The sequence below is a fragment of the Mytilus edulis genome, chromosome 2 (assembly GCF_963676685.1).
Source record: "Mytilus edulis chromosome 2, xbMytEdul2.2, whole genome shotgun sequence".
Classification (NCBI taxonomy): domain Eukaryota; kingdom Metazoa; phylum Mollusca; class Bivalvia; order Mytilida; family Mytilidae; genus Mytilus; species Mytilus edulis.
The window spans coordinates 70,823,851-70,836,587 of record NC_092345.1 but is presented as its reverse complement, the minus strand read 5'-3'; the positions used below and the strand labels follow the sequence as shown (position 1 = coordinate 70,836,587).

General features: G+C 30.6%; 1 protein-coding gene across 1 annotated transcript in view; it reads right to left on the bottom strand.

The window, feature by feature from the left end:
* Positions 1 to 12,737, bottom strand: part of LOC139512823 (uncharacterized) — a 102,194-nt gene that overhangs the window by 37,736 nt on the left and 51,721 nt on the right. The window contains exons 26-42 of the mRNA XM_071300752.1: positions 12,549 to 12,662; positions 12,081 to 12,215; positions 11,624 to 11,689; positions 10,693 to 10,758; positions 10,159 to 10,337; positions 9,577 to 9,677; positions 8,575 to 8,696; positions 7,822 to 7,877; positions 7,157 to 7,304; positions 6,686 to 6,762; positions 5,780 to 5,890; positions 5,042 to 5,209; positions 4,474 to 4,614; positions 3,488 to 3,569; positions 2,144 to 2,703; positions 1,571 to 1,729; positions 1,216 to 1,333 (exon numbers count right to left, since the gene is read on the bottom strand). Of these exons, the coding sequence (XP_071156853.1) occupies positions 1,216 to 1,333; positions 1,571 to 1,729; positions 2,144 to 2,703; positions 3,488 to 3,569; positions 4,474 to 4,614; positions 5,042 to 5,209; positions 5,780 to 5,890; positions 6,686 to 6,762; positions 7,157 to 7,304; positions 7,822 to 7,877; positions 8,575 to 8,696; positions 9,577 to 9,677; positions 10,159 to 10,337; positions 10,693 to 10,758; positions 11,624 to 11,689; positions 12,081 to 12,215; positions 12,549 to 12,662 (2,403 nt within the window). The remainder of the gene's footprint in view (positions 1 to 1,215; positions 1,334 to 1,570; positions 1,730 to 2,143; positions 2,704 to 3,487; positions 3,570 to 4,473; positions 4,615 to 5,041; positions 5,210 to 5,779; positions 5,891 to 6,685; positions 6,763 to 7,156; positions 7,305 to 7,821; positions 7,878 to 8,574; positions 8,697 to 9,576; positions 9,678 to 10,158; positions 10,338 to 10,692; positions 10,759 to 11,623; positions 11,690 to 12,080; positions 12,216 to 12,548; positions 12,663 to 12,737) is intronic.

The window sequence follows — 12,737 nt, the reverse complement described above, 5'->3', positions numbered from 1 at the left end:
AGTTGATTGGACTTCAACTTCATCAAAAACTACCTTGACCAAAAACTTTAACCTGAGCTTCACACTATCTTTTTCTTTGTTCAGTGGACCATGAAATTGGGGTCAATACTTTAATTTCACATTAAAATTAGAAAGATCATAAAACTTTAACCTGAACAGACGCACAGACGAATGTACAGACGAACGAACGAAGGAACGAACGAACTGAGCCACAGACAAGAAAACATAATGCCCCTCTACTATCGTAGGTGGGGTATAATAAAAACTATGTATGTAATATTAAGTGGATGAAAAACTAAGGTCATTTATAAGTAAAATACTGATAAACAGGTTCAAAATTTTAACAAGATTTCCTTCTAGATACTAGCTTTTGATCATAAACAAGCTTCAGTCCAAGCTTGGTACAAATCCAGTATAAGAAAGTTATCAAAAAAATTTAAACTTTAACTACAGAGTGAATGTATTGTATTCTGGCAGAAAAACTAGGTCCATTTATAAGTAAAATACCGTAAAAAAAGATTACTTTTTTTACAAAATTTACTTCTGGATACTATCTTATGATCATAAAAGCTTCTGTCCAAGTTTGGTAGAAATCCAGCATAGTTTAAGAAAGTAATTAAAACAAAAACTTTAACCACAGAGTGAATGTAATGTTTCCCAGAAGAAAAACTAAGTCCATTTATAAGTAAAATACGGAAAAAACGGATTTTTGTTTTACAAAATTTACTTCTTGATACTATCTTATGATGACGAACAAGCTTCTGTCCAAGTTCGTTAGAAATCCAGCATAGTTTAAGAAAGTTATTAAAATTTCAAAAACTTTAACCACAGAGTGAATATTTGTGGATGCCGCCGCCGACACCAACAACGACGGAATGTAGGATCGATATGTCTTGCTTTTTCCACTAAAGTCGAAGACTCAACAAAAAGAGACTTAGTTCAACACTGAAAACCTTAAAATAAATATTCAATTCTATTGTAAATACAAGATGCACATCTTTAATAAGATTGTAAACATTGTACACAGTTTGAATAGTTTCAAAGAAGATTTTTCAAGGTATGCATGGAATAAACTATGTTTTGGGCAGAAAGATTTAATGTTGTATGGATAATTTGAATCTCACTTCTGGCAACTCAGCTAAAAATATTATTCAATTACTGAGAGTTTGGTGGATAAAAAGTTAATTATTTTGGCCTGAATCAGTTGTTACTTACAGTGATGTTGTTCTTGGTTTTCCCTGTAATCTGTTTGAAATCACATACAATAAATGCCAGTAGATAGGTAGACATTTTCTCTGACAATTTATACTCATCTGCAACTAATCCTTTTGGCCTATAAAAACAGAAAAAGACAAATAAGTCTACAAATTCTGAACTAGGGTATAATTACAATTTTGAATAAATGTTGAGTATTTTATTTCTCTGACAATTTATACTCTGCAACAAATCCATTTTGCCTTTAAAAAAAAGAAAAAGAAAAATATGTATTTCTAATGTTCTACGGATCCTGGACTAAGGTAAAATAATATAATTTTTTAGTAAAACACATTTTTTTAAAATAGATAATTACCTCTGTATATTAGTTTTTTCTTGTGGCATATTAGATATTGATGTCATTGATGGTTTTCTCAGTAGTGTCACCTTAAATTTGGCTTTCATGTTAGGTTCATCAAAACATGGGAAAGCTTTCCTTGCATCAGTAGCCTCAAACTGTGTCACAGCTAAATACCTACAAAACAAGCAATGTGAAATGTGAAAGATTTAAACAAGACTCGATTATTCAGATGGTATTTTGATAATAACTAACAATATACAATTGGTATCGCAGTAGCGATGTTCCGTAATAAGTTTATGTCCCAAAGGTTTGTCTGTGGCGTTCCCGGTTTAATCGCAGACATTCCCAAATGAACATCTTTAAAGATATTTTACTTCATAACTTTACTATCAGACTAAGCATGGTATCTATTTTGAAACAAATTTATTTTACAAACAATAACATAACAAAACTTCTTTTAGATTATATGTATCACACTTTTTTAGCATCAAATGAACCCCATCTGATAAATGTTCCAAAAAATTAAAACCAGCTTATATATCGTTCATGAATATAGTATTTTAGAACCAATATCTTGAACATACTTACACATTCTTGCCATTTCTTTTGAATGAACTGTAGTACAACCCTGCAAGATCATCTTTTAAAGGACCTTCAAATTCTAAAGACAACACATAAGTCTGACCCTGTCTGAGTTTCTCTGACAAAAACATGATGTAGAATTGTCTGTCATTATCTTCTGTTGTCCTGACAACCTTTGGTCCTGACTGGTTACCAGACTGGCTCTTTACTGTCGGTCTTCTGATGGTGAGTTTATTGATATGGATTGTAATATTATCTGTAGCTTCAAGGCAGTCAATAACAATATCAACTTTTCCAACTATTTTGAAATCTTTTGGGTCTTCGGCATAAATATCAGGTAGTAACTCTAAGGTATATAGTAGTGGTAAAACTGTACGGGGGAGTCTGACATCAGTGATGTGGTTACCTCCCTTGTTTTGTGAAGACATCTTCCTGTCTAGCCATGCTTCCAATGTTTCATAGTTATCTGTCATCCATTTGATGTTTAACTCTGTGTTTTCTACAGCCTGTTCATAGGCCCTACTGCCTGATCCTAAGTCAGGATTATTTATCTTGAAAGCTTTCAACTAAAATAATTGTGTAAATTATTGAAAACAAAAACAAAAATATTAGAACAATTTTATAATAAATTGTATTATGATATCAAGATGTCAACAGTTCATTATTCTGTCAAATACAGCATCAGTAAATCTAAATGTTTCCAAATTCATGGTTATACTATATAACTCCACAAGAGACTTAATTACACAGAAGTCAACAACTATAGGCCACTGCAGGCCTTCAACAATTAGCAGAGCCTATACTGTAGTCAGTTTCTGATGTCAATCCATATATGAGTGCTTGCCTCAAGCTTGACCTTTCTTAATGAGAGTAAAACAAGGGTTATGGTTTCTTCTAGATCTTGATTACAAATGATTGATTTATGTTCAGTGGCCAATATTTCATGCATATTCAGGAAGGGAAAAAAATAGAACTATCATAATAGGTATGTTCTGTGAGGTAGGAGTGAACCAGGATGAAGGACAGGATTTAATGTCCTTATTAGTTATTAACTTGAATGAAGTTTCAGAAAGACTATCTTTACAGTTTGTATTTATACATTGACAACAAACATTAACTCCATTCACACTCTAAGTATTTTTTTATCTCATAATTATCAATGTAGTCAAACAAGTTAAACCTTTTAAAGGAATGATGTGAAATAAGATTTTATAACAATTTCTCAAAATTTAATAATCTTGTTTACAGATACTTCTTTTCAGAAAATAAACATAGGAGTTATTTGGGAGGAAATGGATTTTGAATGACATGTTCTGAAGAAAGAATTAATGTGTTATTTTCTGTATGTACCTTTTGAAGATCTATCTCTGTGTTAAAACTATCTGTTATTCCAGTTATCAGGTTCTTGATTGCAAAAGACGATTTACCATATCTAAAATACAACAAAACAGAAAAGAAAGTATATTGGGAATCACTTTTATCAATAGATATTTCTATGTTCTGCTGTAACTTAGTCTGACACTACAACTTTCAGCAAAATGGAACCTATATACTGAAAATACACATCAGACCAAAGTATTTACCATGTACCAAGACACATGCATGTTACAGTATATGTTATGACAGAGAAGGAATAACAAAATCAGCATTGAGATTCAATATTCTTTAATTAAGGATAAATTTGACAACAATACATGTCAATAGGATACCATGTTCTAATCACCCTTACATTATGTGTTCAGTCAAAACCCTAATTTGGTATACTGTAAATTCAGAAATTATTGCGCGCATTTATTATTGTGATTTTGTCATTTAAACTTAAATGCGATTTTTATTTTTACGACTTTGAGAAAAGTCCTGCTTAATTCATATAAATTATTACAAAATGCAAGTTTTAATTATTGTGCTTACAACTCTGTTGCATTATTCGCAATAATTTCTGAATTTACAGTATACTAATTTGATAGTTGTTCATAAAAATCTGTGTACTAAGTTGAAAGTTGATGTGACCACAAACAATTATTTTTACTTTAAACTGGAAATGTCTATCTGTAGATGCCTTTCACTAAGGCATAAAAATATACATAAAGTTCAAAGGTTACAAACTGACATTAGATAGACGTAGTACTCAACTGCTCGAATATGTATTTTTTAGGGAAACAAAGTCAAACTTAACTAGATAAATTAAATGATAAATCCTGTCTATAAATGATATTTGTTCATGATTACCCATCTCATATTGCAAATTTTTAAGTGAAGTGACGAGAGCCAAAGAAGTTGGTGCAGGCATACAGACAGGTTGATTTTATATTAAAGGTATAGGTTACATTACTTACCTGCTACTAATTAATTTCCAGTTTCCTACAACATAATCCCATGCTAAATCTCTGCCATTGACATTCCTGGAAATAGCAATGATAACACCAGAGGCATCCTGACTTCTAATCTCTGACATGTCCAAGGAATACGTCAGATACCTGGCAAAATGAAAATAAGATAATTTTGAAAAATAAATATTTGGACTATTCTCAAGCTGCTACATAAGCTCCATCCTTACTTTTCACTTCTTCATTTAATACAATGCAAGTTCTAATTAAGATTCTAATGTATCATGTTTAATTCAATGTCACTCTTTCTCCATCATACTTCAATGTTTTAAACAGGTCTATCTCAACGTAACACGACCAAGTTATATCTGACTTTTTGATTTCATCATTAGAATTATAATCTACAAATATCCATCATGGAAGCTGTATAGAAGAATGATGTGGCCACTATTTCGAAAACTTGAATTCAAAAATTCTTTTTGGGCATTGGCTCACATCTATTTTGTGTAATCTACTTGTTAAAATAAGGGCCACAATAATTTCTTTGTAGTCTGTTTAAGACTCACTTTTAACTCACCTGCTAATCAAATAGGTTTCTTTAGTACATGCCAGGGCAGTTAGAACTCTACTTTTCTCAGCAGCCACATTAGTAGTTTTATATTGTTGATATAAGAAATCCCAGGCCTCCTCTCCTCCCTCGGCTACACCAGTACAATACACAGTACTCTTCAAGTCAGGATCTATCCTGTACAGGTAGCAAACAAATTGGTAAAACCAAACAAAGTCTGGCCTTTGTTAGTCTTGTATGATTTTTAATTTTAATTTCTTTTATATATTTCGGAGTTTAGTATGACGACCATTATCACTGAACTAGTACACATTTTTGTTGAGGGGCCAGCAGAAGCACGCCTCCGGGTCAAGGATTTTCTATCTGTATTGAAGACTAATTGGTGGCCTTCAGCTGTTGTCTGCTCTTTGGTCCAGTTGTTGTCTCTTTGACACATTCCCCATTTCTATTCTCTATTTTATTAAATGTATAATCAGAAAAGTGGTATTTTACTTGAATTATTAAGTCTAGACAAGGTCTATAGGAAATCAAAGAAATAACTGGACCATAAAAAAGGATACAGACAAGTAAGGACTGAAAAAACAAAAGAATTTTAGAATGGACTAAACAATATAAGGGAATAAGCATGGACACAAACAAAAAAAGAGACCAAGTATAGACTGAAACATGGAAAGGGAACTACATCATGCCCAGCAATAACTTGTGTAAACAGACATTTATGTGGTTTTAAAAGGTGTCAATACTTACCTGTAGGTTTCAGGATCAGTCATCCAATTGTTGTACATAGTTAGAGCCTCGGTTGTACAACCAACAATGTCATAATTACAAGCTTGGTGGGCTAACAGGGATCTGGCATATCTATAGAACAAAAATCATAAATATTTACAGTTCTGAAGGTAAAGCATCTTTCTATCCAATAAGTACAATTTTATATTTTGAACAGACATTTTCTGCATTGTGAAGTAATCTCAGATAAATTTTTAACAATTTTTACAAAGTCTATTTCTTCAAATTCCATAACTGACCATGTAATTAGAGATCTATTGTGCAAGTTGTTCCCCTTACTAGAGACTCACATTTTCAATTATTGAAGAACTAGTGGGAAAATCAAATTGTTCTGTGCATTATGTATGCAATATTAAGTTTTTCAAATCTTTAAATAGGTTTTTTTTTTAATTCAAAATTGTTATTATTGCTTAAATGTCACTTTCATTTTATCATGCTTTGCATGGGCAGCATCTCATTCTGTGCAACAGAGAACGGTCTACATTTGCAAAGGGAAATAACTTGTGTCAAACCAGTGTAATTTAGTGGGCAAATAGACTATTGTGATAATAAAATAAAGAAGACTGGACACATACTTGATTAATTATTACTAAATAATGTTTTGTTAAGTCTTTGACATATCAGTCTTACTGCCTGTATCATAAAAACTTCTGATTGATAAATGTACCATGAAAAATCAATGTTACATCTTGTAATGATTCTAATACTAATAATTACAGTAAGTGAGAAACTGATCAAATCACAATATTTGAGGTTAATCAATGAAATATATTCAATGTCTTACTCATAGAAAATGAAAAATTGACCTTAATTAAAAAGGTTAAAACATAGATGTAGATTTGAAGTATATCTGTATATCAAACTTACGCTTCAATGTGAGTAGCACCAGTATTATCTAAACCATAATGATCAAATGCTTTCCCTAAAAGATTACTCATATATTTCTGAAAAAAAATGTTGTATTCACAATTTTACATTATTGGAATATGAAACATTTTTTTTCATGTCAATTTCTGCCATAAATGTATAAATAAATTAAAAAAGATAGTTTAAGCTTTTAACATTTCAAGAAGAACTGTATGCTTATCGATTCTTTAAGCGCTGTTGGCAATCTGTTTATATCATTCAAGTGTTGAATATTTACTCAATTTAAAAAGGAGTTGGTTTCATTATGCTTTTATAGAAATAGTTGAACTATATTAATTTGGTTATCCTTTTCAGAGAAGTTACCATAATTGTATTTAATCTCAAGCTTAAAATTTCACCAAAATATTAATAAATACTCTACATATAAAGCAAACCATATGTCATCTGGTGACTTCATTAAAAGCTACATACCTGGAAGTTTCCATATATAGCTGTCCTTGTCAGCATTTTCTTTACATAAGATAATTCAAATGTTGCAGCATACCAAGGGACATAATCCAACTCTTCACTTAGATAATCTACAACTTGTAGAGCTGTAAGAGTGCCAACATCACCTGATCTGTAAGTTATTGTACTCAAAATTAGTCATGTATACTCTTGTAATGACATATTTTTGAAATGAAATGAAAGTAAATTTACTAAATTTGCAAATTCAAATAAAATCTCATGTATTTGCCATCAATTTTTTTTTTAGATGAGGCATGTGCTTTATATAAATTTAGCCAAAATGTTAGTTTTATGTGATTACTTTAACCTGAAGCAAACACATATATTTGACTCAGTTTATGAAAAATTCAAACAGTGTCATTATGCACTTTATCATCTAATTCTTATATCTTCATAAAGGTTCTATTCTGAGGTTAAACAAACAGTTATTTATAGAGGTATTATATAATTTTTTTACATTCAGTTAAATTTTAGAGCCAAATAATCCTCCCCTGAAGATCTTTTTCCTTTCCCAAAACTCAAATTGAAGTAGTTTCTTCAAGACATATAATTCCCTTTTATAACCAACCATCATATAATTTCCTTGGATAATTCTAAATATTTGTGCTGATTATTATTGTTATACTTACTTTGAAAGGGACCACACATCATTTATTATTTGACCTCTATTTATAACATGGATACTCTAAAAATAAAATTGTTATATGTTTGTCTTGTCTGACGTAAACAAACTATAATTTTTCCATATGAGCTGAGACGGATAGAAATCCACCTTCTGCAAATCAACATCAATGCATCTATTAACCTATTTAGGTTTTGAAAACAAATTCAACGGATTGTTTGCAAGTTGAATTGTTAATGAAATGCTACAAAACGAACAAAACTTCATCTTTTATTTCTTTGTATTTCGTAAATGAATGCTCAAAAATAAATCAGACTATTATTCATGTACATATTCATGTTCACTTACATAAGGTCGATTTCTATCCGACGCAGCTCAGATATAGAATAATACCAATTTCACATATTTTCAAATCTTATTTCAATCTGTGATATAAAATAATTTATTGTCAGTCACTTGATCAGGTCAGTGGTTGTTTCTCATGGTTTGAATTTGTATCACATCTATTCATTTTTGCAGTTTTGCTCTTTTTAATCATGATTTAAACAGCTTAATCCTTAACACTATATTTTTGTCAGTAGCTCACAAGAAAGTTGTTTTAGATTTTTTCCTCAACCGATGGTTATGTCACACTACAGTTGTTCCATAATTGCTTTCCAGGTTTTGTGACCCTTGACTTACCATATGATTTTTTATTAATTCTTCTATCAATACCTGTTAATTCTCATGATTCTTGATCACATGATTTCCTTGTACCTACCAAATGATCTGTTTTAAGTTGTTCTATCAATGCCTGCCAGTTTTCATCATCATAATTTACTCTGTAGTAGCCATATTGCTGTACATTACCCACAATCCATCCACTACTGGTTGTAGGTATATCTGAAAAGTACAAGTCTTCAGAAATAAGTTATATTCTTCTACTACATGCTCCTGTATCTTACATTTTCAATGAAGTTTTATTTGGTTTTTTAATTTTAGGAATATTAACTATCAATTTTAATAATTTGTGAATACATATGCAGATTTAATAAATGGTACATTCTCATAATCATTGATAATTGATTTAAAAAGTATTTTGGGAAATATTTTTAAGTAACATTTTCAATGATATGGGAAGGAAGGTCTGATTTTTTAAAGAATTTACAAACTGAAAGGTTAATGACAAATCAGTTGAAAGTTACTTTAGATATGCAAACCATACAAGAATTATCAATAAGTCTGCATTGTTTTTTATTGTCACACATATAGGTTATCATGTTTTGAAAAATGGAAACAAGTCATTTAGTTGTACTCAAAAAAAAAAGCAAATTAAGAATAAGAACTTTTTTTGGATAGACTTATAACTTTGCTATTGTGTATAATGCTTAAAACTTTCTCGCAATTTTACTCCAGCGTATAGTGCTTTCTTTAAGGTTTCATTTTTTCGGTTTGATGACCACGTTCATTTATAGCAGAACTATGTTTTATCAAGGTTTTAACATAACTTGTATGGTTTAATGACGACTGATGTTTGATGTATATGTTTTATGATGCAAACAAAAAATCTCTGTTTCGAAAAATCATCTGTTTTCTAAACTATATACCTATCTATATCTATCTGTATTTACCTGTAATATTTGGCCAAAATGAAAGGTTTTCTTTTTGGTGCAAATGAAATATTGTTTGTGCCGCAAATGAAAATTTTGATTGGCACAAAAAAAATGCCAATTGGCGCAAAAGCAAATCACTGGATGTTTTTAGAGTACACCTTCCAACATACCCATTTCTGATTGTAAATCAAACCACTTTACATCTTTGTAACTCTGGTTGAACTGTAAAGTTTCACTTGTTGTGTAGGTAAATGGTATCTTCCATGTGTAACTGCAAACAAATAATATAAGTTTGAAACATGTGGAGGAACTAAAAGTTCAAGTTTATAGGACTCAAAAGTAAAACCATCAACTTTATCTAAAATAAGGTAAACTTTGATATAACTTCTACATATATTTTCAGTTCACTTCAGATTAAAATTGATAAATGTCTGGTTGAACAAGAAAAAGGATAATCAATATCTAACAAACAACTTCCAAGCATTTTGATGTGTCCTACAAATTTTTTCATTCTTTTTTTCGGCATGCTTAAATATACAACATTCCAACTGTGCAGTATTATAAGGGGTAATCTTGTTTGTTTTCCTACAAGAAAAGCAGACATAAAAGACTTTTAATTCACTAACTAAAAAAGAAGCATCCGCTGTATGCTGTAATTTTTGCCTTAAATTTTGGAAAGATATATCAGATTGCATATAAAAACTTTATCCCATTTCTAACAGTCTTTCAAAAATGAAGATTAATTTGTTTACTTGTATGGCGACGGGTATTTGCCTGGGTCAGTAGATGATGGATTAAACAAAAATCTCTTCTGTTCCAAATGCAACTTTCCATTTGATCTTGTAACCTTGACAACAGGATAGTTCATTTGTAGAATCCATGTGTCCATTATATCCTTGACATCTAGTGGATTGCCATCCATTCCTGCTTGCTGCAATTTAAAGATACCAGTTATTTAATCACAACAGGTTATCTAGGAATGCATATGTATTAGAAATAGAGCCAGGGACAATGGTGCCAAAAGAAGGGAATTCATAGAACTGACAAAAATATGAAAGAACCACTGGAGAGATAAATTTTTGTTATTTTATTCTTTTTTTTTCCAGGTAAGGAACCTGATTCAATACTTGAATGTACATTGTACATGTACATGGTTCTGCCCAAAAACTTTGCAGTGTATGATTATCTTTCTTAAGCATGTTAGGAATTATATTGGTTTTTTTTTACCTCCAATGTAGTGTTACATGATTTAAACGTTTAACCACCTATCTTACATAGTTGTTTACCTTGGTCATGGCATTCCACAAATCATCATGAAAAGCATTACTAAATTGTCGGTCCTTTAGATAAGCCTAAAATGATAAATAACAAATTATCATGAAAAGCATTACTAAATTGTTCAGATAAGCCTAAAATGATAAATAACAACAAATTATCATGGAAAGCATTACTAAATTGTCTGTCTTTCAGATAAGCCTAAAATGATAAATAACAACAAATTATCCTGAAAAGCATTACAAAATTGTCTGTCCTTTAGATAAGCCTAAAATGATAAATAACAACAAATTATCATGGAAAGCATTACTAAATTGTCTGTCCTTTGGATAGGTCTAAAATGATAAAAAAAAATAAAAAATCAATTGTTTTTACAATGTTAAAGAAATTTCATCCTTGCTCCAGCAAAAAATTACATCTCACTTGAATAATTGTTGACTTCAAACAGAAGAATTTAATCTTACTTTTCTTGCTGGCGAAACAAGTTAACCTAATAAACAAATACCATGTAGCTAAAAAAAGTGTTTTTGTCCTTTGTGGTCATATAACTTTACTTATGTCCACTTAGACCATTTTTTTTTTTTTATGTTGTTGAAAATATACCATATTCATGGCTTAAACAGTCAATAAATGACTGTAATTTCAGACAACTGGCAAAATTAAGTACAATTTTTAACTTTTTGACTTGTACATGCTTAGAAATAAGAAAACACAACCTTTCTCTGTGCTTATTCAGCTTACAGAAAAATCTCTTTAATGACATTTTCATGATGCCAATTCATATTTTGTGAAAGCCTTTGCACTGTAGCTTAAAACATGTGATTAGTAATGGTATTGTACAGTGTTAGGATCTACAGTAACTATACAAGGCCAGCAAAACCCCAAAATGTCCCTTCTCCTCAGTTCTAATAATTGAATCATCTAAGATCAAACTGAACTTACTGTTAATCCTTTGGCAAAAGTATTATCTCCAAGGAAGAACCTCATCATTCTAATTATAGCACCTCCCTGTAAGATAGAAAAGAATAAGATTACATTACTGAATCTGCTTCATAAGTAAAAACATTTGTAAATGCTAATTATAAATATCAGTACTAATAACAAGGTTGTGCAACAACTTAAATCATTGAATACACCTTATCACTATTTGGAAATCTGTCCTGCTTGAACTTTTGACATCATACAACAATACTTTTCCATTGTGGTGTCAGATATTTTCTATTATGACATCAAAATTTTACAGGAACTTTTGTGATGTCCAGCAATAAGGTGAATAATATTAGTATTAAACCTTTGCAATCAAAAGATATTTCAATTAAAAGAATAAATTGAATTTTTAAACAAAATAAATTTTATTTGACTGATACTGTTATTAAATATATTTTATGTCACACTTTACCTTGGAATATGAAATAGTATCAAATATTTCATTTATTTCTGCTGGGTTAGATACTGGGACATAGATAGGATGTGATGTCACAAGACCGTCAAAAGAAAAAGCATCCTGCACCACATCCACAGAAAACTGATCAAACTGAAAACAAAAATAGACCATTAAAGTAGAATAAATAAATTGGCAAAGAATCAAACTAACTTAATTTAGTATGAGTGAAGGGTACCCACTGTGCTGCCATTTTTTTTATTCTGGCTATAGAATACTCAATTCTAATGTAACATTGTTTGTAACGTTCATTTTGAATGGACAACATCACTAATTTTCATGGAATCAATTAAAAAAACACAGACAACGTCTGACAGATTTTAAATGTTTAATTTGACGTTGTTTTCTGTCAATTTCATTTGATATCCCCGACATAGAATACAATGTTTATGCATTTATTTTCTCTCTCTGACTACTTTTCCTTACCATTCTCCAGTCAGGATACAAACGATCTGTTCCAAAGTTCTCAACGTATGTGGCGAACCCTTCATTTAACCAAAGGTCATCCCACCATTCCATTGTAACTAAGTCACCAAACCACTATAAAAGAAACCAAGAAATATCAAAGATTGTCTAGTGAATTTGTCCTTCAGGATCAAATTTCACAAAAAAGGT